The sequence below is a fragment of the Corythoichthys intestinalis genome, chromosome 12, assembly GCF_030265065.1.
Source record: "Corythoichthys intestinalis isolate RoL2023-P3 chromosome 12, ASM3026506v1, whole genome shotgun sequence".
In the NCBI taxonomy this organism is placed as follows: domain Eukaryota; kingdom Metazoa; phylum Chordata; class Actinopteri; order Syngnathiformes; family Syngnathidae; genus Corythoichthys; species Corythoichthys intestinalis.
In genome coordinates, this window is record NC_080406.1 from 23,262,913 (window position 1) to 23,286,855 (window position 23,943).

The following is a 23,943-nucleotide window of genomic DNA, read 5'->3' on the forward strand; positions in this document are numbered from 1 at the left end:
TATAGCGATAGAAGAGAATTTTCTGTGGGCCTTGCAAAATCAGTCAAAATCCAGTAAAACGGCCGGGAGCAAAGGGGTTTGAAAATGGCTGGGAGTGACTGAGTTAAAAGGGGGGACGAGAAGCCAGAGAATTAGGGCTAGAGTTGGTTGTGGACGATGATGTCGGTAAGTGAACAATAGCTGCCAACACTGAACGTTTACATTCTCGATCACTGTGAACAAAGCCCGATTCAAGTCTGTCACCAGCCACTTGTAGCCTATTGAGCTACGGTATGACAAGGCATGCTGCTCGCGTTGAACCGAGGAGAGAGAAAGTGAGCAAGTACCTGCAAGTCTGTTGACAGACCTGGGTACAATTACAAATAGCAAAACAAATAAATTAAAAATACAATTCGGAATAATAATAATAATTATGTAACAAATCGGGATTTTGTGCGGCGGTTGTGTTTTGCATGCTGTTCCTGAACTCACCGTGTGACTAATGAAAGAGGAGTTTTTGGTTTTTTTTGCCGTTGTTGGCGTCGTCTATGGCGGACAGTAGCCCTGTTGTGTTGCTTGCGTTCTGAAATAACTTTAAATAAAAATTAAAAACCTGATGAAGCTGGCGACTTCCTTGCTGATGTTAGAACAACAATAATTGCAATTTTAACTTCGAGATCGTAAACATATTGCGGCAGTACTGTCAAGCTAGTTCACTGACGCGCACACCACGCTCATATTTTTCTACCATTTCCATCTTAATTTCAGTGGTAAGCTTTTTCCTTTTTTTCAACACCTGCACTAACCTTCTCGGGACCCATGTTGATTTCTCTCTCAAGAAAATCCGCTGCGCGTTCTTCTTGCAGGAAAACAATGAAATTGCGACGCTCTCATAAGTCGTCGTATTTCGAGCATGTCATATGTCGAGACAAATGACGAGTCAAATTTTACGTCAGGTGTCGAAAGGATAGTATGTCAATGAAATCGAAGTAGTACCATTGTATACAGAAAAAAAGGGTATTTATCCGCTCAGTGGGAATGTTGCATTAAGGTCCATCTACAAAATCAGTTTTCTTCTGCAACATGGCATTTTGTTTGTTAATTTGACAAATGTCATTTTGCCAGAAAGGTTCAATTATGAACATGTCCTCAATTGTACAGTGCAACCGGCACAGGTGTCTCTAGCATCCATGTAAAGGCTGTGGTTGGTCAGGGAACAGGGTACTGTCAAATCTGAATTTAGTATCATTTTTATTTATATATCCAGAAAAGCTTATAAATTGGAAAAAATTGCAATAAAAATGATTAAAATTAGCTAAAGAAAATCAGCACATCATAAAATGAAACCTATCATGTTTAAATAGCAATTTATTGATGGGTTACATGGGGATGAACATGTGAAATGTGGGTACACATACCGTACATAAAAACACTATTAAAATTTGGTTATTAGGTATGATTTTGAACGCATCAAAACGCTAAAATAATTTAGAGCTACTGGACATGTTGAAGCACATTAGATGGGTTCATTGTCATTTCAATATTGTTGTCATTTATTCTTCAGTGCACACGGCACATTTTAGCAACTTTTATTATTTGAATTTGGGAGCATTACGTCTTGTTGTACTGCATGTCAGAATTTAATGAACAGTGAGTCTGTGAAAGCAGATAAATACAAGCAGATCACGCACATCACCACGAGTCATGTGGAGAAGAACAAAAAAAAAAAAGCACAACTTAATAGTCTCCAAGGGCGAAGGCATCTGCTTGTTCAGAGCAAACGCATGTCAGCCGAAAAGTGCATTAACATTAAGATGCTTCACTGCTGGACTAACACGAGTGTGTGAAATGAAAATTGGCAGACTCGGCTTAGTATTTTTGTGGTCTCCCTCTGACAAGCTGTCTTAGGCACGTGAAAATGAACAAGGCACCTTGAGCGTTGTGAAGCATTAACACTGTCATGACTTGAGCAGCAAATTGAACACAGCAGTGTCCGGGTCTCTTTTGTTCTTCGCCTGGGCACTCGAACCTTGCTGTCCATGTTAAGACTACTGTGAAGTCATAGACTTCACTATCAGTTGACGGGAAACGGGGTCGTTCCATAGGGGGCCTATTTTCAAAAACTTAAAATTCAAATATTTTCAAAATCAAAGGCGCTAGCGACCTCAAACCAAAACAGGCACCTCCCTTAGGCATGTATGAGTCTTCATCAAAAAAATTCAAAGTCATTGCTAAATAAAATCCCTTGACTTTTTATATAACAAAACTTAAAATGGCTATAAAATTGTCAGATTAACGCTAGATGCACAAAAATGACCAAATGCAGAGATAATCACCTATATTCTCAAAATCAATAGCAATATTTAACATATCATTAAAAAAAATTTTTTTTTTTTTTTTTGCAATTTCAACAGTTTCAACAGCTAATAAATCACTCAATTTTCACATCAGAAACTTCAGATGATTCTGCATGCTTTCTTTAACCAATAATTTTACTCAACAAAATCAACATTTTTCATTTTTCTGTATACAATCAAAACTTATCTAGGTTGAATTTCGATGTCACTATTACCACAGCATGTCTTGCCAACCATCATGTACACGTAAAAGCCGAATTTGTTTTTTGTATGAAAGCAGAAAGGTCTAAATTACTAGGTTTTTTTCTTTTGCCAAAAAACGGGCAGTTGGGCAAAAATTACCTGATAATTTGAATGTAAAGTTACGCTATTGTGTATCGATACAAAATTCAACCTGGCGGTCGTTACAAAATGAAGAGCTTTTTACGTTGAAAATTCTTGGAAGTTACTGCGTAAATCCCGGAACTTCTATATAAATGAAAGTAAAGCCGTCTAAATTCTTGGTTAAAAGCAAAACAACGGGCAGTTACCATTCATTTTACGTAAATATTTCAAGCTAATGTTGCGTTCATTTTTTTCCATTCATTTTATTTTTTTCCACATTTCAAAGTGCATGCCATCCCTCCATCCATCATCTGCCGCTTAATCTGGGGTAAAGCAGCAGCTTTGGCAGGGAAGCCCACACTTGCCTCTCCCCAGCCACTTCAACCAGCACCTCCGACGGGATCCCAAGGCGTTCCCAGGGCGACCGAGAGACATGGTCTCCTCAGCGTGTCCTGGTCGTCCCAGGGTCTCCCGCCAGTGGGACATGCCTGGAACACCTCTCCAGGGAGGCGTCCAGGAGGAACCCGAACCAGATGTCCGAGACACCTCAAATGGCTCCTCTCAAGGCGGAGGAATAGCAGTTCGACACAGAGTCTCTCCCGGGTGACCGAGCTTCTCACCCTCTAAGGGAGAGCCCAGACACCCTGCGGAGGAAACTTATTTCGGCCGCTTGTATCCCGGATCTTGTTCTTTTGGTCATGACCCACAGCTCGTGACCATCGGTGAGGGTAGGAACGTAGCCTTCCGGCTCAGCTCCTTCTTCACCACTACGGGCCGGTGCAGAGTCCGTGTCACTGCAGACGCTGCACCGATCCGCCTGTCGATCTCTCGTTCTCCTACCCTCACTCGTGAACAAGACCCCAAGATACTTGAACTCCTCCACTTGGGGCAGGATCTCATCCCCGACCCGGAAGGGTACGCCACACTTTTCCGGCTGAGGACCATGGTTTCGGATTTGAAGGTGCCGATCTTCATCCCAACTGCTTCACATTCGGCTGCGAACCACCCCAGTGTGAGTTGGAGGTCACGACTTGATGAAGCCAACAGCACCACATAATCTACAAAAAGCAGAGATGCAATGCTGAGGCCACCAAACTGGACACCCTCAACGCTTTGGCTGCGCCTAGAAATTCTGTCCATAGAAGTTATGAACAGAATCGGTGACAAAGAGCAGCCTTGGCTGAGTCCAACCATCACTGGGAACGAAAACGACTTAGTGCAGGTAATACGAACCAAACTCTGACACCGGTCATACAGGGACCGAACAGCCCTTACCAAGGGGCTCGGTACCCTGTACTCCCAAAAGACCCCAACAAGACTCCCCGAGGCACACGGTTGAATGCATTCTCCAAATCCACAAAACACATGTAGACTGGTTGAGCGAACTCCCATGCACCCTTGACGATCCTGCCGAGGGTACAGAGCTGGTCCACTGTTCCACAGCCAGAACAAAAACTACACTGCTCCTCCTGAATCACAGATTTGACTTCCCGACAGACCCTCCTCTCCAGCACCCCTGAATAGACTTTACCGGGGAGGCTGAGGAGTGTGATCCCAAAAGTGCATGATTTGTGCTATTTTATATAATGACTACCTTGAAGCCTCGTCCAAATCACTCTGGTGAAATTCCTGCCTGCTTTTATGCACTAAAACTTTCGTCCTGTTTCCACCTAAATTCGGCGTTAGAACGCAGCGTGCGTTTGAGTTTATCGCAGTGAAAGCCTCCATGTCAATCTGCCTGGCCCGGCCCCCGACGGGAAGCCGAGGCGCAATGTCTGTAGGAGCTGTCTCGTCAACTGATAGTGAGGTCTATGCTGAAGTATTATTAGGGCCACACTGAAATATGAAATATTTTCCACTGTTTTAATACCACTCAAATTTCACAATATTGTGAGAAAGGAGGTGTAATTTTGTACAGAAAAACGTGAAATTCTGAGAAACAAAATAGAATGTTAACAAAACAAATTGCAATAATGGATGAAACAAGTCATAGTTGTGTGCCTAAAAAAACTTATAAAAACATAGTGGTAATATCACAAATATTCTTCTTTATAATTATTGAATTGTTTACTGTTGTGTGGGCAATTGATACATTTTTTCCTCCTAAGAGAACGCCAATTCTCACAATGCTATTTTTCACCTTTTCACTGTGACCCTAATACTCATTCATAACATACAATCTGATTTTTTTTTTTTTAAAGACATTCATTGTATTATTTTGAAAATGTGCTTTACTGGAAATAATGTGGGCTTTTGGAATGCAAGTCAAAGCAATTTTTCTTTGGGCAGATGTAGGGGAGAAAAAAAAAAATCAATAAATAATCAAGAGCTTTGAGGAACACGAGAGGTAACGTGATGTAAAACAAATCCAAAAATATTGAGGAAATAAATAAATAAAACATTCAAAGCTACATTTCGTGTCACCTTCTTTCACATCCTGAGTACGAGTAAATTCCTGGGCATCATCCCGATCCCTGTTTCGTGTGCTGGGCGCGGGAACGCGGAAAGTTTGGTGCTTGGGAGGAGTAGGGGTGTTTTTCGAAGGGAGGATGTTTGCTGGAAGTGGTGCTTTTTGTTCCTCAGCCTGTCTACCCTGAAAACACGTTGGCCCTGTCTCACCTGCTTGAGGTGTCAAGAGAGCATCAGCTAAGACTCAGCTGCGCAAAGCCGATCAGCTTCACCTCATCCGGAAGCTCGGAGTCATCACAGCAGGAGGCCTGCGAGAGGACGACACATGGGGTGTCAATAAAATCATCAGAGCCAAATATCACCCACAATCCTGTGGAGGAAAATGCTCACTTCTTCTTGCTATTCTACGTTAAGATAGGGCTGTAAAATTCTTCAAATGTATAGCTTGAAAAGGATATATTTACATAAAAGTTTCAAATTAACTAACTGGCTGCCATTGACGGAGAGAGATGAACCAAAGTAACACGTGTATCTCACTAAGTAATATGTTCTCAGACATCTGTCAATCTGGGTACTGCATAATCTGGCTACAGTATATGCAATATTTGCACAGTTGCAGTTTTTGCACTGTCACATCAATATCTATGCACAAACTGTCATTTGAACAATCATATCAGGTCAGCCATCTGCCTCCTTGTGTGAGTATTGTCATACAGTATATGCACTGTTGCGCTGTTATATTACCACTATATCGCTACTTGCCGCTAGTCACTTATTCACTTTATTCCCAATCTGTGTAAACTGTAATTTGTGTTTTTGTATGAGCCTTCTTGTACTTTTGCTTTTGTTTTATGTGGTGCGCATTATGGTGAAGCTTTAAATCTCATTGTTTGTTTGCAGGTTTAAAAAAAAAACAAAAAAAACATTAAGTCAAGGGGGGCCGGGGGCGTCCAAACACATACACATCTACATACAGAAGGCTCTGGACGTTATACAGTTTTAAATTTAGCATGACAGATGGTAATTTTATTCTTGTATTTTTTGTACAAAAAAATACATTGCTGATAATTATTGTTTTTCATGTGCATATATCACTCAAATATGGACCTAAGTAATTCAGTTTCGAGTAAAATCATCATAATATTATAATAATTTTTTTTTTTTTTTTTTTAATTCCTTTTTCACATACAAAATTTTTTAAAGGGTTATTGGGCCGGCCAGCTCTACCAATGAGGTGTCCCTTATATATTTTTTCAGAGAGTTGGCAACTCTACCCAAAACTGATGTCGATATTAACTGATATCATATTAAAATGCTACCCAGTAATATCAGACAACTTTAGTTAAAACTAAATCAATACCATATTCCTTCCTTGATTTATTAATTACAGCAATCCCTAATTTTTCGTGGTTGATGGGAACCCCCCCTGCGAAAATCCGCTAAGTAGAGGCGGAGCTCATTTACATTTTTTTTTCTGTGTTCAATACATTTATTCATATTTAACAGCAATGGAAAGAGATAGATTATAACTAGGGCTGTCAAACGATTAAAAATTTTAACCGAGTTAATCACAGCTTCAAAATTAATTAATCGTAAGAAATTGCAATTCAAACCATCTCTAAAATATGCCATATTTTTTGTAAATTATTGTTGGAATGGAAAGATAAGAGACAAGGTGGATATATACATTCAACATATTGTACATAAGTACTGTATTTGTTTATTATAACAATAAATCCACAAGATGGCATTAACATTATTAACATTCTTTCTGTTAAAGGGTTCCACGGATAGAAAGACCTGTAGTTCTTAAAAGATAAATGTTAGTACAAGTTATAGTAATTTTATATTAAAACCCCTCTTAATGTTTTCGTTCTAATAAAATTTGTAAAATTTTCAATCAAAAAACAAACTAGTAGCTCGCCATTGTTGACGTCGCCGAGCGGTGATGTCACATGGGCTCCCTGCCGTTCTTCCACAGTGTCTTTAACTACGTAAGCTAGTGATTGAAATACACCACAAGGTCTCAATGGCGAGTTTTAAATTACTCAGAAATCAAGCCAATGAGTGTGTTTGTCCCTCGACTGACGCCGTAGTTCTCATCCATTGTACTTCATGGTCATTTGAGTGCTGGCTTCACAACATACAAGACCTCTGATAGTTTGTATATTGTGACTAAATATTGCCATTCAGTGTATTTGTTGAGCTAAACGAAATGTTTGAATAGAGTTTGACCAAAGTCTGAGTACGTTTTATGCATATTTTGCATAGCTATTTTGATTGGGAATGCAAGTTCTTTGCATTGTTGTTTAACTGTGTGAGAATAGGGCCTCATTAATACAGATTGAAGCACTTTTCTTCTTGTGAATTTTATGTGATTATTTTTTTGAGAGAAATATTATTTTTGTTGTGCTTTCACGAAATGATACTTATGTTTATTGTGAAGGAGTTGCCGAAGCTTATGCCAATAAACGGCACGGTCCAATGAATGCCTGTGTCCACTCGCTTAGCTTTTAATGTGCAAAAAAACGGCATCATTGGAATCTGTTTGAGGCAATGCATGAGCGGGTCATTCCACGCATGCGTTAAATGCGTCAAATATTTTAACGTGATTGATTTTAAAAATTTATTACCGCCCGTTAACGCGATAAATTTGACAGCACTAATTATAAGAGATGTTTTTTCCCTTTTTACTCCAAAGTATAATTAAAAAAAAAAAAAAAAAAAAAAAAAAACACCCCTTTGTTATATTTACAGTATATTTTTATAAATGGTTTTAAGCACTGGAAATGTAATAATTATGACATAAATTAGATGCATGTAAAAGAAAACAATGATTTTTATCTGTATACATGCATATACTGTATGTTAACATTTGAAAAAAATGTGCTCATTTATTTTTAATTGAACAAAAATCCACAATGGACTGCGAAGTATGAAACTCCGATTTACAGTCATGTCTTATCACTTAATATCATTCCTCACTAAAACTCACTCAAACTGCTATGACCAAATGGGAGCATTAAGCGCCCCAGGTCCCAATTCTTGTGTGAAGATTAATTATGATTTGTGTTTTAAGGATGGGATGTGAATTAAAGTATTAAAAAGACTACAGCTTAAATGAGCATGTTCAATTATACTGCACATTTATCTTTATGAGGGCAGATTGTTTTTTTTTACTGTGTACAGTTCTTGTATCAGACCTCATTAAACGAGTGGATGTCATGTTGGCTCCAGTTTGTGTACATCTGGCTGGTTGTCCACTTGCATGCATTTTGCTGAATGGCGGAAACAAAAGTGCGCGTACCACGGCGCTAGAGGGTCACATGTTTTTTTAACCACATTTCCACAGTTAATTTACATGCATGTAAAAGTTAAACATACTACTGATTTATTAGATATCTTTAAATGATCTTCAATGGACCATTTGAAGGACGGACCATTTGAAAAGGGTTTACTTCACACCATGCAATTAGTCTTTGAACCCTGCTGAGTCTACTGAAGATCAAACAGAAAAGCAACAGTGTCGACACTGTCGGCTCTGCAAAGCTGTTGCTAATTAGCAATGAGGAAAATCAGTTAAAAAGTTGCAAACGATAGGGCGGGACAAAAACATTTTCTTGGTTATGAATGGGAACACATTCGAACGTTGAAAAGTTGATAGAATCAAGCAGAGGTGATTGCTACGACTGCAACGGCAAGCCCAGCTTCCCCCAAAATGCCAAAACGTAAGTCATCAAATATATGCTGATGCCAAAAATATGGCACATACATGAATCATCGAATTCAAACCATAACAACACTATGAAAAATGACCCATTCAAAGAGCATTGGTGCTCTCTAGTGCAGAAAAAACATTGATACCTCTGTTTGGTATAGACCCCAAACATGTCACAACTCCGCCCCCCTGACTGGTGCCGCCATATTGTCTGTCAGCTCATCGTGTTTACATATTACCGCTACGTACATTCCTCCTATTACTGCGTGTCATTCTGCTTGTCTAAGGAATCACCACCTAGTAAACGAACCCAAAAACCTTCCTGACAATCGTTAACATTGATTAATCAAAATGGTGAAGGCATGTGTTGGTTGCAGTAACAGAGAAGATAAACGTTCATTTTAGTAGTTACTGTGTGGCCATTGTTAAAAGGGCAAATCTCTAAAGCAGCACGATTTATTTATCTCGGTCCATGATGCGTTTGTGTCAACAGCCGTCAGACAGTGGCGAAAACATCAATATGATGCCAACACGATCGCAAACATCATCAGACGGAGACTACGAAGCTCGTCGCCACGGTCGCGCAGCAAGAAGGTGAGCGCAACAACAGGTGTTGTGCCGAAAAATAGCCGCCCTGCGTGAAACGTCCCACCTGACGAGAGCGCCCACACGGAAACGACTTTCTTGTACCGTGAAAATGTATTATTTTACTCTGCTTGAACTAATAAATGTCATACCTGTGTGATTGTCATTGGGATATGGTCGTGAAAACCTGTAGACTAATACATTTCTGTTCAAAGATGGTTATGTGGCCCAGTCCACGATTTGTTACTAAAATACAGTACTAATATTTTGTGTAATTTAATTATTTAAAACTGATCTTACAGTCGTAAATCCATTACTGTAATGCGTCAATGAAAACATTTGATGTTTTCACCTCAATAAAGCGTTATAAATAAGCGCTCCCGTCAGGGGGGACATTTCACGTGGGGCAGCTATTTTTCGGCACACACCGCTCCTTTGTCGATCAAGTTTCATTTTACTATTGTGACAACGGTGACGCTCAGCTGACCAAATGTCGGTTTATATTCGGGCCAGTGCCGATTTTGGGTACCCGACTCCTCATCGTGACATGAACTAGAGATGCACGATAATATCGGTCACCGATAATTATCTACCGATAATGGCAATGATGACGTCACACAGATAATCCAGATAAAACGAAATTCAATCAATAATGCAATCCGATAATTATATACTTGATTTAGCCTCCAAATGTGCGCAATCAACAGTTTTGTCCAATTCTGCTAGTTTTAAGGAGGTGTTTTTGCAGTGTAGTAATGTGATATATGTTAGGAATGGCTTACTTTTAAAGGCATTTTTGTGCAACTTGGGTGTTTACTCTCTAAGTAATTGTTGCCAAAAGCTTACCATTACACAACGTCATTGCCATTGTTTAGTTGTTGGAAATTACTACTTGTTCACATTTGATGTGGAAAAAAATAGCACTAAATTACATTTTTGCACAGTAACATTTGATCTTTATATGCTTTAAAATTTTAAATACATATTTAAATAGAATTATCGGCGTGACATTATCGGTTATCGGGTGGAAGGGGCAGGAAATTATCGGTTATCGATATCGGTTGAAAAATGTATTATCGTGCATCACTAACATAAACTGGAGTATGATTGGAAATTTTGTGGTCTCAGGACGAGCTCTGACGCAGGTAGGGATGGGAATCGAAATCCGATTCCAATTCGGAACCGGTTCCTAGTGTTTCGAGGCCTCGACATCATAATGAAAAAGCCTTAACGATCCCTTTAACGAGTCCTGAAGACGCATATTGCGTCGTGACTGTCTTGTTGTCCAAACACATCAAACTAGCATGGCGCCAAGAACCACCCGCTCCAAAGTTTGGCTACACTTCACCAGGAAAGAGGGTGAAAATGAAACATTACGATGGTTTAGCACGAGCATTGCAGCCGTAAACATAACAATGACAGCACGTAGGTTCAAACGCTCGAAAGTGTGTCTTCACTTCACGAGGAAAAATTACAACAAAACGACTTGCAATCGTTGTAAGGTGGAGATAACTGCATCGGGAGGGAAGGTGGAGATAACTGCATCGGGAGGGAATAGACTGCACTGTCCTCACCGAGACAGCTATACAGCTAGCTAAACTCCGAAATGACGATACAGAAGAAGTTGCTATAATTTGCTGACTTTATTCAACCATCACTTGAAGAGTGAAACTAAAAATAGAAATGAAACAAATCAATTTCATCCCCAATAACAAACAGGTTTGCATCAATGTAAATCAGCGATGATTAGCTGCTAATTCAGTAATAACGAAACAGTTAGCATGTGTTCGCTAGCATTAGCACATCGTTCAAACCACAACACAACTGGATTTAAGTGTCCAATCGCGAGTGGAAAAACACAACAACACAAAAGATGTTACATACAGGCGTTGCCTCTGTAGATATTTTACAAGCATTACCAAAGAACGTAGGGTTGTAGCAGTGCTTCCCTCTCTCACTAACTCGCTCACTCGCTTGGATGCAGCATTTCTTCTTCGTGTGTCGGAGCGCTTCTTCTTCACGTGAGCGCGGTCTTCTTCGCGTGAGGAAGCGCAAGGGCGCCCCCACTTGAGCGTGAAAGCACCATAAAAACTAAAAGGCATGCATTTCAATATACTGGTAAATAATACTTTAACAGGGGTCCCCAAACTAAGGCCCGCGGGCCGAATACGGCCCGCCCCGACATTTGGTCCGGCCCCCTGAACAATACCAGAGAGCATTTGGAATTTTTTTTTTTTTTCTCAATAGTTTTAATTATTTTCTGGCCTTTTTCTGTGAAGAACTCAGAGAGGGTTATTTGGTTATTATCTATTTGATTAATAGTGTTATTATTATTAATTATTATTATGTTATTATTTTCATTTTATTTACTTTTGTTCCGTGAAATATCCAGAAAGGGTTATTTGATTGTGGCATTCTGTAAAAACAATAATTTTTTACATTTAGGCACTCCTGCAATCGTCACACTTTTTCTGTTACAAACTGACCCCGGCCCCTCATCAGAGAAGGGAAAAGTTATGCGGCCCTTACTGGAAAAAGTTTGGGGACCCCTGCAAGTTTAACACATATTGCTAACGGCAGACCAACGACCTATATGCCAATATATACCAATATTTTTTTATTTCTATTAGAAAAATGTTTCAGTTAATATTGAGGCTTTGGGCCTCTTTTGACCTTATTGTGAGTTTTTAAGGTTCTTCTGATTAAACAAACTCTATGCCAATCAAAACGTTTGTTCTTCTTTTTCCCCAAATTAGAATCGATAAGAGAATCGATAAAGAATCGAATCGTTAAGCAATATCGATAATGGAATCGGAATCGTAAAAATCCTATCAATTCCCATCCCTAGACGCAGGGGACGGGAGGAAACATCGGTTTGGGCATCAAATATGGATCTGGCGACTGGATCGACCGACGCTTTTCCAAATAACGGCTCTTATGCAACTCATCCAATGAGTTTACAGCGTCTGAAAGCACCAGGGCTTCCATAATTTGCAAGTGAATCCACCTTTAGAAACTACAATCATTGACAATACGGACACACAATGACGGACAATATGGCGGCACAATACAGCGATCACGTGATTGTGTGACGTTGGTGATTGAGGTCTATAATGGAGTCATGTGGTTATTGTTGCGACGTCTCATTGGTGAAACTGAGACAGCCATTGTTGATGTCTTTGGCAAAAATAAAGTCAATAAGTAGAAAAAAGAGGAATAATGTAGCGACTTTCTTGTAGCCCAAAGTAGCGGAGTAAGAGTAGTGTTTTTTTATTAGTAAAAGTAAAAAACATTGTGTGGTAAAGCTTTGCTAAAAAGTACATTTTTCTCAATAAGTTACTACGCACCTCTGGCTACAACGCACTCAACTTTTTTGTTCAGAATTAGTTTCTTATCACTGGTTTCGATGCAGCTTGCTTTTCATTCATTCGTGTAGCTTCACAGTCCTTTAAACAGTGTAAAAGCTGTGCGCCTTCAGAGTTAAAAGTACATTGTTCCACTACAGCGAAATGAGACGAATCATTGGCTAAAGGTTGGGTTTATCCCACCTGTCGGGCACTGTGAGTCTCTGGGGGTCTACGGGTAGTGGGTGGAGCTCGGCTGGCCCAGACGTTCTAGTTCTCTGCATGATTATTGGACGATCTGTCTAATGTTGAATCACTTTTTGAGTGAATGCAAAATGAGCTATTCAGTGATATTGTCGTATTAACATCCGCTGGAGGCATTTTTCCATTTTCATTCCGTTGTTCTGAGTTGAACCGGAGACTTTCATAATCATCCTCGTGACACTTGCTTTGTTAAAAACGAGTAGCAAAAAAAATCCAGCCTATTTCTGGTGTTTTTTCTATTATACAGTGGGGCAAATAAGTATTTAGTCAGCCACCAATTGTGCAAGTTCTCCTACTTAAAAAGATTAGAGAGGCCTGTAATTGTCAACATGGGTAAACCTCAACCATGAGCGACAGAATCTGGAAAAAAAACTGAAAATCACATTGTTTGATTTTTAAAGGATTTATTTCCAAATTAAGAGTGGAAAATAAGTATTTGGTTACCTACAAACAAGCAAGATTTCTGGCTGTCAAAGAGGTCTAACTTATTCTAATGAGGTCTAACGAGGTCCAACGAGGCTCCACTCGTTACCTGTATTAATGGCACCTGTTTTAACTCATTATTGGTATAAAAGACACCCTCAGTCAGTCACACTCTAAACTCCACTATGGCCAAGACCAAAGAGCTGGCAAAGGACACCAGAGACAAAACTGTAGACCTGCACCAGGCTGGGAAGACTGAATCTGCAATAGGTAAAACGCTTGGTGTAAAGAAATCAACTGTGGGTGCAATTATTAGAAAATGGAAGACATACAAGACCGCTGATAACCTCCCTCGATCTGGGGCTTCATGCAAGATCTCACCCCGTGGCGTCAAAATGATAAAAAGAATGGTGAGCAAAAATCCCAGAACCACACGGGGGGACCTAGTGAATGACCTACAGAGAGCTGGGACCACAGTACCAAAGGCTACTATCAGTAACACAATGCTCCGCCAGGCACTCAAATCCTGCACTGCCAGACATGTCCCCCTGCTGAAGCCAGTACACGTCCAGGCCCGCCTGTGGTACGCTAGAGAGCATTTGGATTATCCAGAAGAGGACTGGGAGAATGTGTGTGGTCAGATGAACCCAAAATAGAACTTTTTGGTACAAACACAGGTTCTCGTGTTTGGAGAAGAAAGAATAATGAATTGCATCCGAAGAACACCATATCCACTGTGAAGCATGGGGGTGGAAACATCATGCTTTGGGGCTATTTTTCTGCAAAGGGATCAGGACGACTGATCTGTGTAAAGGAAAGAATGAATGGGGCCATGTATTGAGAGATTTTGAGTGAAAACCTCCTTCCATCAGCAAGGGCATTGAAGAGAGACGTGACTGGGCTTTCAGCATGACAATGATCACAAACACACAGCCAGGGCAAAAAAAGAGTGGCCTAGCCAGTCTCCAGATCTCAACCCCATTGAAAATCTGTGGAGGGAGGTGAAAGTCCGTGTTGCCCAACGACAGCCCCAAAACATCACTGCTCTAGAGGAGATCTGCATGGAGGAATGGGAACAAAAAACCAGCAACAGTGTGTGAAAAGCTTGTGAAGAGTTACAGAAAGTGTTTGGCCTCCGTTATTGCCAACAAATGGTGCATAACAAAGTATTGAAATGAACTTTAGGTACTGACCAAATACTTATTTTCCACCATGATTTGCAAAAAAATTCTTTAAAAATCAAACCGTGTGATTTTCTGTTTTTTTTCCCCCACATTCTGTCTCTTATGGTTGAGGTTTACCCATGTTGACAAGTACAGGACGCTCTAATATTTTAAAGTGGGAGAACTTGCACAATTAGTGATTCACTAAATACTTATTTGCCCCACTGTAGTTGCTTGTGTTTGGAGACTTGACTTCTAGCATTCTAGTTTTCTTGCCGCTGAGCCCCTCCACTGTCACAAAGCACTCACAGGCCAACACACTTTGAGCTTCCCCTCACTGAAAGACCAACATTGGCAACTGGATTTATGTAAGCAAATAATACCTTCACAACTGAGCTCGTTTTATGCAGAAATGAATTGGGCTGTTGATGTTTTAATGTTGTTTCTTTATGCACAAATCCTTATAGGGCTTTTGGGAAAACCTTTCATCATTTATCCATTATCCTTACTATCAGTCTCATGGTCTACGTACGAACTCTCTCCCTAATTCCACTCACTGAATTTAACTCATTGGCTGCCGTAGAGACAGTGAAAACCAATGAGTCGAATGACTTCAGAAACGATTGTGTTCAAAGTTCAAACAAAAAATGGGTCCATCAATCATCTGAGAACTCACCAGCTTAAAGGTCAATACTTTGTAGGTAGCTGGGTCATCTACAATCTTTTGAAGGTTAGCAGCAACTAGAATACACAAAGTGCCACACAACATGAATGTCAGGCTCAAAGCAGAGCAAACAAACGTAATTTTAAAAGAACAAGAAGATAAATACCAGTGACCACATCGTGTCCGTTGACGAGACCCGCAGAGAACAATTCCTGGGAAACACCATCAGCAGTGTCTAGGAGGAATACAATTTAATGACTGTACATTTGCTTTTCATATACGTAGATATCAAGCCTTGCTTGTACCTCGCCCAGGAGTGAATTCAAACCGGATGTCATTCAGTTCTTTTTTGGAGTTCCTTAAAGAAAAAGATGCATCACATGGTCTGTCATCTCAAGACAACAGACTAATTGTGTCCTCAGTCATTCTGTTCATAAGTGAATTTCATTGCATAACAATCCATTAGTCCAAATAAATCCATTAAAACACGCATTTGGTGAATATAAAAGACAGATGAAAATAAAACGTGAGCTCAAACAAATAAGTAACAAAATGGGCATGGCAACGCTAAAACAGATGATAAACAGAGCGAGCAACAACTCATCTGCACAAATTTGTCACAGTTAATGAGCACACACGATCTGCATTGCAAGTCATTGTGTTATCTCACTCTCGATTTCTGTGACTTATCCATTGTTTTTTGATACGTGTTGAGATGCACTGCCCTACATTCACCACCTGAATTCTAATACAATGGTATTACGAGTTGAATTTGTTCCATGACCAAGCTTGTTCGTGTCCGATTTACACATACATATTTCAATTCAATGCCATAAATTTCTTCCAGCCCCAGATAAAAACAAACCACCCATCAGATGTGTTCCCTTAAGGCGATTCGCTTCCATTTTATAGCTTTTCCTCTCAGTTGCACTGCTTTCAATACATTCTGTGTATTGACGCCTCTTTTTTTTAAAAATCTTAAGATCTTTGAGGAAATGCATGAAACCGAACCATTTTTATCTTTACTAACAATTTTAATCATCTTTGTAAAAACATTACTTTCATTGGCAATATGGTTTATGAAAATTATTTCTAAGAGAATGATGATACGCATGTTGGATTTTTTTTTTTTGTCCAATCAGATTTTAGCCTCTATGACATCATTTTTTTCCCTTTTTCTGATTCTGATTCAGATGAAAACTCATTACAGCCAACTTTTGACTATCAAAATACGCCTGCAGCAATCATATTAATCACTATCATTGGGTAGCATGGCATATTTTTTTTATTTTAACACATTGGCTGCCACTGAGGGTCACAGAGGTTCAATTTATTTGAACTTGGAGGGTTGGCATTGAACACCAGTGTAAATTAATTGGACATCTATCACTGTCAATGGCAGCCAATGAGTTAAAGGGGAAGTTCAGAATTTTTGACATTAGAGTTCATCTTCGACTTAGCAGGGGTTTCATTAGTCGGTGGAGTTGATTTCAAAAAAATTTCGTGCAGTTAGTTACCGTATTTTTCGAACTATAAGTCACGTTTTTTTTCATATTTTGGCTGGGGGTGCGAATTATACTCAGGAGCGACTTATGTGTGAAATTATTAACACATTATGATATAATTTCACATGTTATTTTGGTGTTTTGGAGTGACACTGATGGTTTGGTAAACTTGTTAGCATGTTCTTTATGTTATAGTTATCTGAATAACTCTTAATTGCTATGGCCACGTTCGCATTCTGCCTTTGGCAATGTGTGTTCAATTGTATTATTGACTTTTTTATGTTGAAATGCATGCTTTTAGTTTGTGGCGCTTTCACGCCCACGTGGGGGCGCACTCGCACTTGTTTACGTGAAGAAGAACGCTCACACGCTAGAAGACAACGGACAGCTATGTAGTTGTGAGTGAGTGGGCGAGTTAGCGAGAGAGAAACACGGCTGCGAACCTACGTTCATTGTTTATGCTTTTAAAATATCTCTACAGAGGCAACGCCTGTGTGTATCATCTTTTCTGTTGTTGTTGTTGTGTTTTCCACCCGCGATCGGACACTTAGAGCCAGTTGTGTGGTTGTTTGAACGATGTGCTAATGCTAGCGAACGCATGCTAACCTTTTATGTCATTGCTGTAAGAACACCTAATTATCATTTATTTACGTTGATGCGAACGTGTTCGAGGGCCAAATTGATTCCTCAAATTATACGGAAGTCCAGCATCATCATTTGGGAGTTCGCTGTATAGCCAGGACCGAGCCGTAGTGTCCTGGTGAGGACAGTACATTCGCATTTCGTTGTTCATGCACTGTACACTGTACATTTATTCAGCATGTTGGTTTCTATTGTATTTTTATATTAAATTGCCTTTCAAGATGACATATCTGTTCTATGTGTTGGATTTTATCAAGTAAATTTCCCCAAAAATGCGACTTACACTACGATGCGACTTACATTTGTTTTTTTTTTCTCTTCATTGGGCATTTTATGGCTGGTGCGACTTATAATCAGGTGCGACTTGTAGTCCGAAAAATACGGTAGTTATTTATTAGTTTCAGTGCTCCGCAGTGGCTAAGATAGCACGAGTCAATGGATCCATCCTAGCATACCAAAAAAACCACAACATATGCACGCATGACAATCACCGATGGCCCATGCAATCAATCGTGTTGGTTATGTTTTCAGGATGACGTCATTAAAACTAACCATTGCATGTCAATAACTGTAGTATGAACAGCAACATTTGTAATCCAGCAGCTCTGCAGGTGAAAGGCTGCAGAGCGGAGTGATATTTATTCCACAGGTGTGTTTATGTCATAGCCAGCAGCAAGTATCCACTGTTTTTATTGTTCCTCGTTCTTCATAGTGAATTTGTGGAAACTCTCATTTGCCCATTTCTTCTGTCTGTTTCCAAAGCCTCTAAATTCACATTTCACTATGTTGCCGTTCTTCAGCCAAGACAAGACTGATGCTGCATTCAAGGAAGGTGGGAAGTCGGAGGTTGGAAAATATCATTGGAACGCCACCCGAATTGGGAGAACCTAGTTGCGAAGTCTGAAAAAAAATTTCACGACTTCACGAGTTGCTTCAATCAGACGTCACTCGACATAATGCCCTGACTGTTGAAAAGCTGACTGCAAATTGTAAAACTAAAGAAGGCAGTTAACAGTGTGGTCTATTTACCTTAGCTGTCGTTTATCCTCCACTATTTGATCGCTTACGAGAAGGCAGGTTTGCTGGAGGTCAACATCTCTATTGATGGCCAAAATAAAAAATGCTTGGAACGCTTTGAGGTCGCAACTGGTACCATCCGAGTGGGATAAGTCCACCTTCCAACCTTCCTTGAATGCAGCTTGAGCACCAGTGGCTGAGGCACTCCTCTCTATTGTGGTCGCATTACGCATCTAAATAAAAAAAAAGTCCCACAGACATAAATGAATCGCGGCAGTTTGGTGTGACATTGTTTTGGCCGCATTGGTATTTTGAACAACAATGTACATTTTGAATTTATTTAACTATGTCAGATCTGTTAATATAATTTTTTCATTCGCATGCTAGGATGGGACCATTGACTCGCACTAGCTTAGCCACTTCGGAGCCTTGAAATTAATAAATAAGCAACAAACTGCACAGTATCTGTTGAAATCAACTCAACCGACGTAAGTGGATTTTAAGGGGGGGGACCCCGTGGTGGCCGAAAAGTGTTGTTGCATGAAATTGACTTTCCTATATATCTATAAAAGTTATAAAGCAATAAAACTGCAACAAAAATGAATGAAATGAACAAAAAAATATATTTCTATAATGGGTCAAAATCGTTTTTCGAACAGATCATGCACCTTAGACGGTCATTTGCTTTGCATATGATTTTAAAAAACAAAACAAAAACAAAAAAGATTAGGGGAGGGCAATTTTATTTTTCAAATGATTTTTTTCTTTGATGGAATTTTTTTTTTTTTTTTTGATTGAAGCAACGTTTTTTGGGATTGAATGATTTAGACACAAATGTCCTACCCATGATATGGCCCAAACACAAAAAAGATTGCTTCAATCAAAGAAAACTTTTTCAATGAAAAATTAAGTGTTATAATGCAAATTTTTCTATCTCAAATATTTTTTTTGCATTCAAAAATATTTTCTATGATTGAATTTTTTTTCTTTTTTTTGATTGAATGATTTTTCTTTTTGAAAATATATATTTTTGATGCAATTTATTTTTTCAAAATTGACTCCAATCCAAAAAAAAATCAATAAAAGAAAAATAGCTTTCGCGTGCTTTTTTTCTTGTTTCAAATTTATATTTGCATTTAAACACTTTTTTTTAAATTGAAGCGACTTTTTTATTGAAAATATATATTTTGATTGCAGCAACTTTTTTTTTCTTTTATTGAAGCAACTTTTTTTGATTGAAAAATAAAGACACAAATCTACCTCCATATGGCTCCGCCCAGGGGATACAATTTTTGACTAGGGTAACTACATTGGCACGACACTAGTGGGCGTAACATATTCAATTGTTGACCATCTTGGCGAAAAGTATTGCCTAAGCAGCCTGATTTAGAATTCCCCTAAAGTACGATGGGAAACAAAAAACGCTCATTGTCGACTTATTTTTATAAATATTCTTGTAAATTAATATTATTGCTGACACTGTGTTTCGGGGTCATCAACCTGTTGTGCCCCCCCTTCCCCATAAGTCAAACTCCGCCTATGTCCACCGACTCATTAAACCCCCAATAACTCGAAGATTAGGCCTAAGGTTAAAAATTTTTGAACTTCCGCTTTAGTCAAGACGAGTTCATTCATATAGCCCAAAGTCATAAAAAGATACCAAAGGGATTCAGAAACAAACAAAAGTTGACAGTTACCATTTAAAATGTTCAAGAAATAATTTAAGGTAAATTAAATAAGTAAATATAATAAAAATGTAAAATAAAAGGAAATTAATGCATCAACGACAAAATCCTCTCATTTTAACTCAAGAGGTGGGGGGGGGGGGGGGGACAACTAGGGAAAATACTAACTGTTTAACTGTAATCATGCTTGTAATGTACTGTTATGATGTGTTCTGTAATGATGGCGTATTGAGATAGTGACATGAAAGACACAGATTAAACCTGATAAGTGCCTGCCTACTGAAAGCCCGGGTTCCAAATGCATTTCTCACACCAACATTTAAAATGACTAACAAAGAAAACCTACTGGCAACGTATCAAATGTTTTTCACGAATCACCTTGAGTTATATAAAGGCTTACAATGTCGTAAGGCTGAGAATGATAAATGTTCAGCGGGTGTAATGGAGAGAAAATGTTACTCAGGGTAAATGTCCTGAAATGTTGTCTATTTTTGTAATATTTGAACAGGTATATCATTGTGGAAGGTCAACTTAAGTCACTGTTTTAAAGATTGCAAACTACTGCGACTAAAGAAAGAAAATATTGAACTAACTTACTGCTCACCATTTCTGTATTACTACTGAATATATACGGGCAAATTTTTCCGGTACATAATTTGTATCATACGCTGTCTGGAAAGTCACATGAAAATGATTTCACAGCATAGTCTGACATTTGTCAAGCATCTGCCTCATCTCCCTGGATCTAAAAAATGCATGGAAATGTCACATCATGATGAAACAATAAAATCAATTTGCATTTGAGTCTTTTTTTTTTTTGTCTTTGAGCCGCAAATGAGAACTAATACTCTAAGCCCTAAATTCCTCTTCAAAGTCTTGACAATGTGAATCTCGAGAGGGCCTTGGTGCCTTTACAAGAGAAAAAAGCCTGATTTACTAGCAAGTGAAATGACAAGAAGCCAATTATACTGCGACGGTGTCTTACTCCCTTGATATTATCATAACTCATGCTAATCAACTGCAACTCCCTTAGTAGCTGAGACCAAATTAGCTGTCGTTTTGCTTCCAAAATACAATTAGTTTCAATAATGAATTATTTAAAATGCTGTATTTTATGCATACCTATAGAAATCATAAACCTATATGATATTAAATTATTAGACATAAAAGGGCAGATGTCGACTATGTAAACACTGGTAGAACTTGGGCTTTGTCTCTACAATTGGGACGGTTAATTATTTGTTGAGCAACAAAAAGAAGAATATGAACATAAACAGAAAAAAATGGCATTGTGTGACCATTGCTGCAGATGAACATTCCTTCATTGCTTTATGTCATCATCTGAACCAGGTGTCTTGAGTGAAACTGTGAAAACTACCTATAACAGGAAAGACAATTCAACTAGATCGTATTTAACATATGGACGAATTCTAAAGGAAAAGTTACTTCATTCTTGTTTCTCCAAAATATACAAAGAAAAGAGGCAAAAAGAATTCAGAAATTGTTGGCTGAAGATGAAAGCACGGTGACCCATTTTGACATCATGATCACTCATAATGCAACAAGAGGTCAAAGAAAATATTATCAAAGAGATTTTTATATTTTCCTTCTGTGTTCGTTCAGAAGAATTGGCATTGGAGTGTTCATTTAAAGTTTATAGAATCTTAAGTATTGTGCAAGGGAGGAATCCCTTGAGGTTCTACACAAGCAGATTATTCTTTAGAAATTTGAGCTTTTTGATTTACAGCTAATATTATCCAACACCTGTAGCCTCGTGGTCAGTCGGCCTTGTCACATCCAGAAGAGTGCTACGTTAGCAGTTACAGCTTTCCTGGGGGACTTCCAGTTATGGTGGAACCAGCAGTTCCTTCACGGAACAAAAGCCGGGCTTTCACCTATCAGGATGACGTGCACCATCACCTTTGAAAATGTCCCTCAATTTGTGTCGGAACATAAAGTAGCAAAGCAGGGGTCCTTTAAGACAGGGGTCCCCATCTGCCGGGCCGCATTTGCTACCGGGCCGCAGAGAAACAGTAATTTATTAACGACCACATTCTGGCCGAATTAACCCTGTGCCCGTTTAACACACCAATATCCCTGTCTACTCTCTAGATATAATACTACAGGATAGATTAGAATGTCGTCATAGAAATCCATTGATTGGAATGCTAGCAGTACGTCTCGTTTTGTGTATATAATATATCTATGTGAGCTTGTCCTCGATAATAACGTACTATTAGGTGGCGGGCGCAGCGCATTTGTTGCCGGAAATAATTATCCCCCACACGAGCAAAGATGACTGCAAAACAGACGTCTTTGGAGATATATTTACGGCGAAAAGGGCACCTGACGAGCCAGAAGATGACCCTACAACCTCGAAGACCCACGAACTGCGAAGGAGTGGATTCGTGACCCTTTTGTGAATAAACCGAGTGATTCGAGCATGTCTGTGCAACAGGAGGATCAGCTTGTAGAGATCGCAAATGACGGCGACCTTAAACGTACATTTCAGACAACAACTCTACGGAGGTTCTGGATTAAAGTCATTCTGGAATATCCTGACATCGCTACGAGAGCACTGAAAATCTTGCTACAATTTCCAACATCGTATCTTTGTGAAGCGGGCTTCTTAACTAATGCTTAACGACAGAAGTCGTTAATGGTGAGAGAGCGTTGTGCAGTTGTTGTGTGCGGCTAACATGGCAGGATGTATCTGAGGAGAACTTTTCTACATGTTCAACATTCTACATTATCTACATGTTTCTACACGATCATGTACATGTACATGATCAAACGTAAGTTAATATTCCTTTCTTCAAAGACAGTTTGTAGTGTTTACTTTTGAATCGCTACATTTGCGGCCATGTTTAACGTTACGCGCATGCGCAGAACCGCATTGTTGCAATTTTTGATGGGTTGCAAAATCTGTCAGAACACCGGTCCGTGAAAAAAGACCCAAATAACACCGGTCCGTGGTGCAAAAAAGGTTGGGGACCCCTGCTTTAAGATACACTTCATGTACAAAAGGTTCAGCAAAAAACTAAGTCATAAACAATTCAATCAGTATTTGAGCTTCAGATCTCTCAGAGCCCTCTTGTCTAGACATTCGAAACTGTGATACCTCCAAATGACTTTCAGCAGTGCAAAAATTCCCATGAAGCTGTACCAATATGAGTATGGAAGAACTTGACAACCCCAACTTCAATCCCAGAGAACGTTTTGGGAGGAAGAACAAATTAGATATTGAGCATTCAGAGTGACCTTTCAACTCACAATAGTTCTTGAATGGATGAATGGGGGAAAAAATATCCACAGACAGGCTCCATCAACTTGGGATAGAGGGTAACCAAATACTCTCTTCCATTTTCACTTCCTGTAGTCCCAGTGGTCAGGTGTCCCACTAAATTTGTACAAATAGTGTAGATGAAGGCAGTCTTTCTGTTCTGTTCAATATTTAATTTGAGAACTTCCTCAATGTTTGAACAGTGAACTGTGTGACAGTGAGCCAAATATTGTTAGTAACCTTTTGGAGTGTGTACATTTTTGTTAAGATGCAACACAAAGACCAAAAAAGCGCACACAAGTGAAGTGAAAGTAATTCCTCACACACCGTATGGAAATGTACACAAGCGGGTACATGAAAAAGTGTCATCGGGCTCACCTTAGTCGCAGGACCATATTCACAGCACCTTGAATGTATGGTGAATCCCCATATGGCTCCACCTGAATGAATATGAGTGAGATTGTTAATATGAACACACAATATAGTTTTATTTTTTTAAACTTGAATTGTGTCACGCATCTTGGTAACCCTCTATAGGGAAAGTGATTATTTTTGGTAATTTAAAAATAAAAAAAAACCAA

General features: G+C 39.2%; 1 protein-coding gene across 2 annotated transcripts in view; it reads right to left on the reverse strand.

The window, feature by feature from the left end:
• Window positions 1-1,597: 1,597 nt before the first annotated feature.
• stk39 (serine threonine kinase 39) overlaps window positions 1,598-23,943 on the reverse strand; it is a 48,336-nt gene continuing 25,990 nt past the window's right edge. Inside the window, exons 14-18 of one of the 2 annotated variants that reach the window (XM_057853468.1) lie at window positions 23,741-23,802; window positions 15,536-15,588; window positions 15,397-15,465; window positions 15,243-15,307; window positions 1,598-5,377 (exon numbers count right to left, since the gene is read on the reverse strand). In XM_057853468.1, the coding sequence (XP_057709451.1) occupies window positions 5,303-5,377; window positions 15,243-15,307; window positions 15,397-15,465; window positions 15,536-15,588; window positions 23,741-23,802 (324 nt within the window). In that variant the 3' untranslated portion in view covers window positions 1,598-5,302. Of the gene's footprint in view, window positions 5,378-7,820; window positions 8,348-15,242; window positions 15,308-15,396; window positions 15,466-15,535; window positions 15,589-23,740; window positions 23,803-23,943 lie in introns of those variants that run through there. The other variant, XM_057853467.1, reaches the window with a different exon arrangement.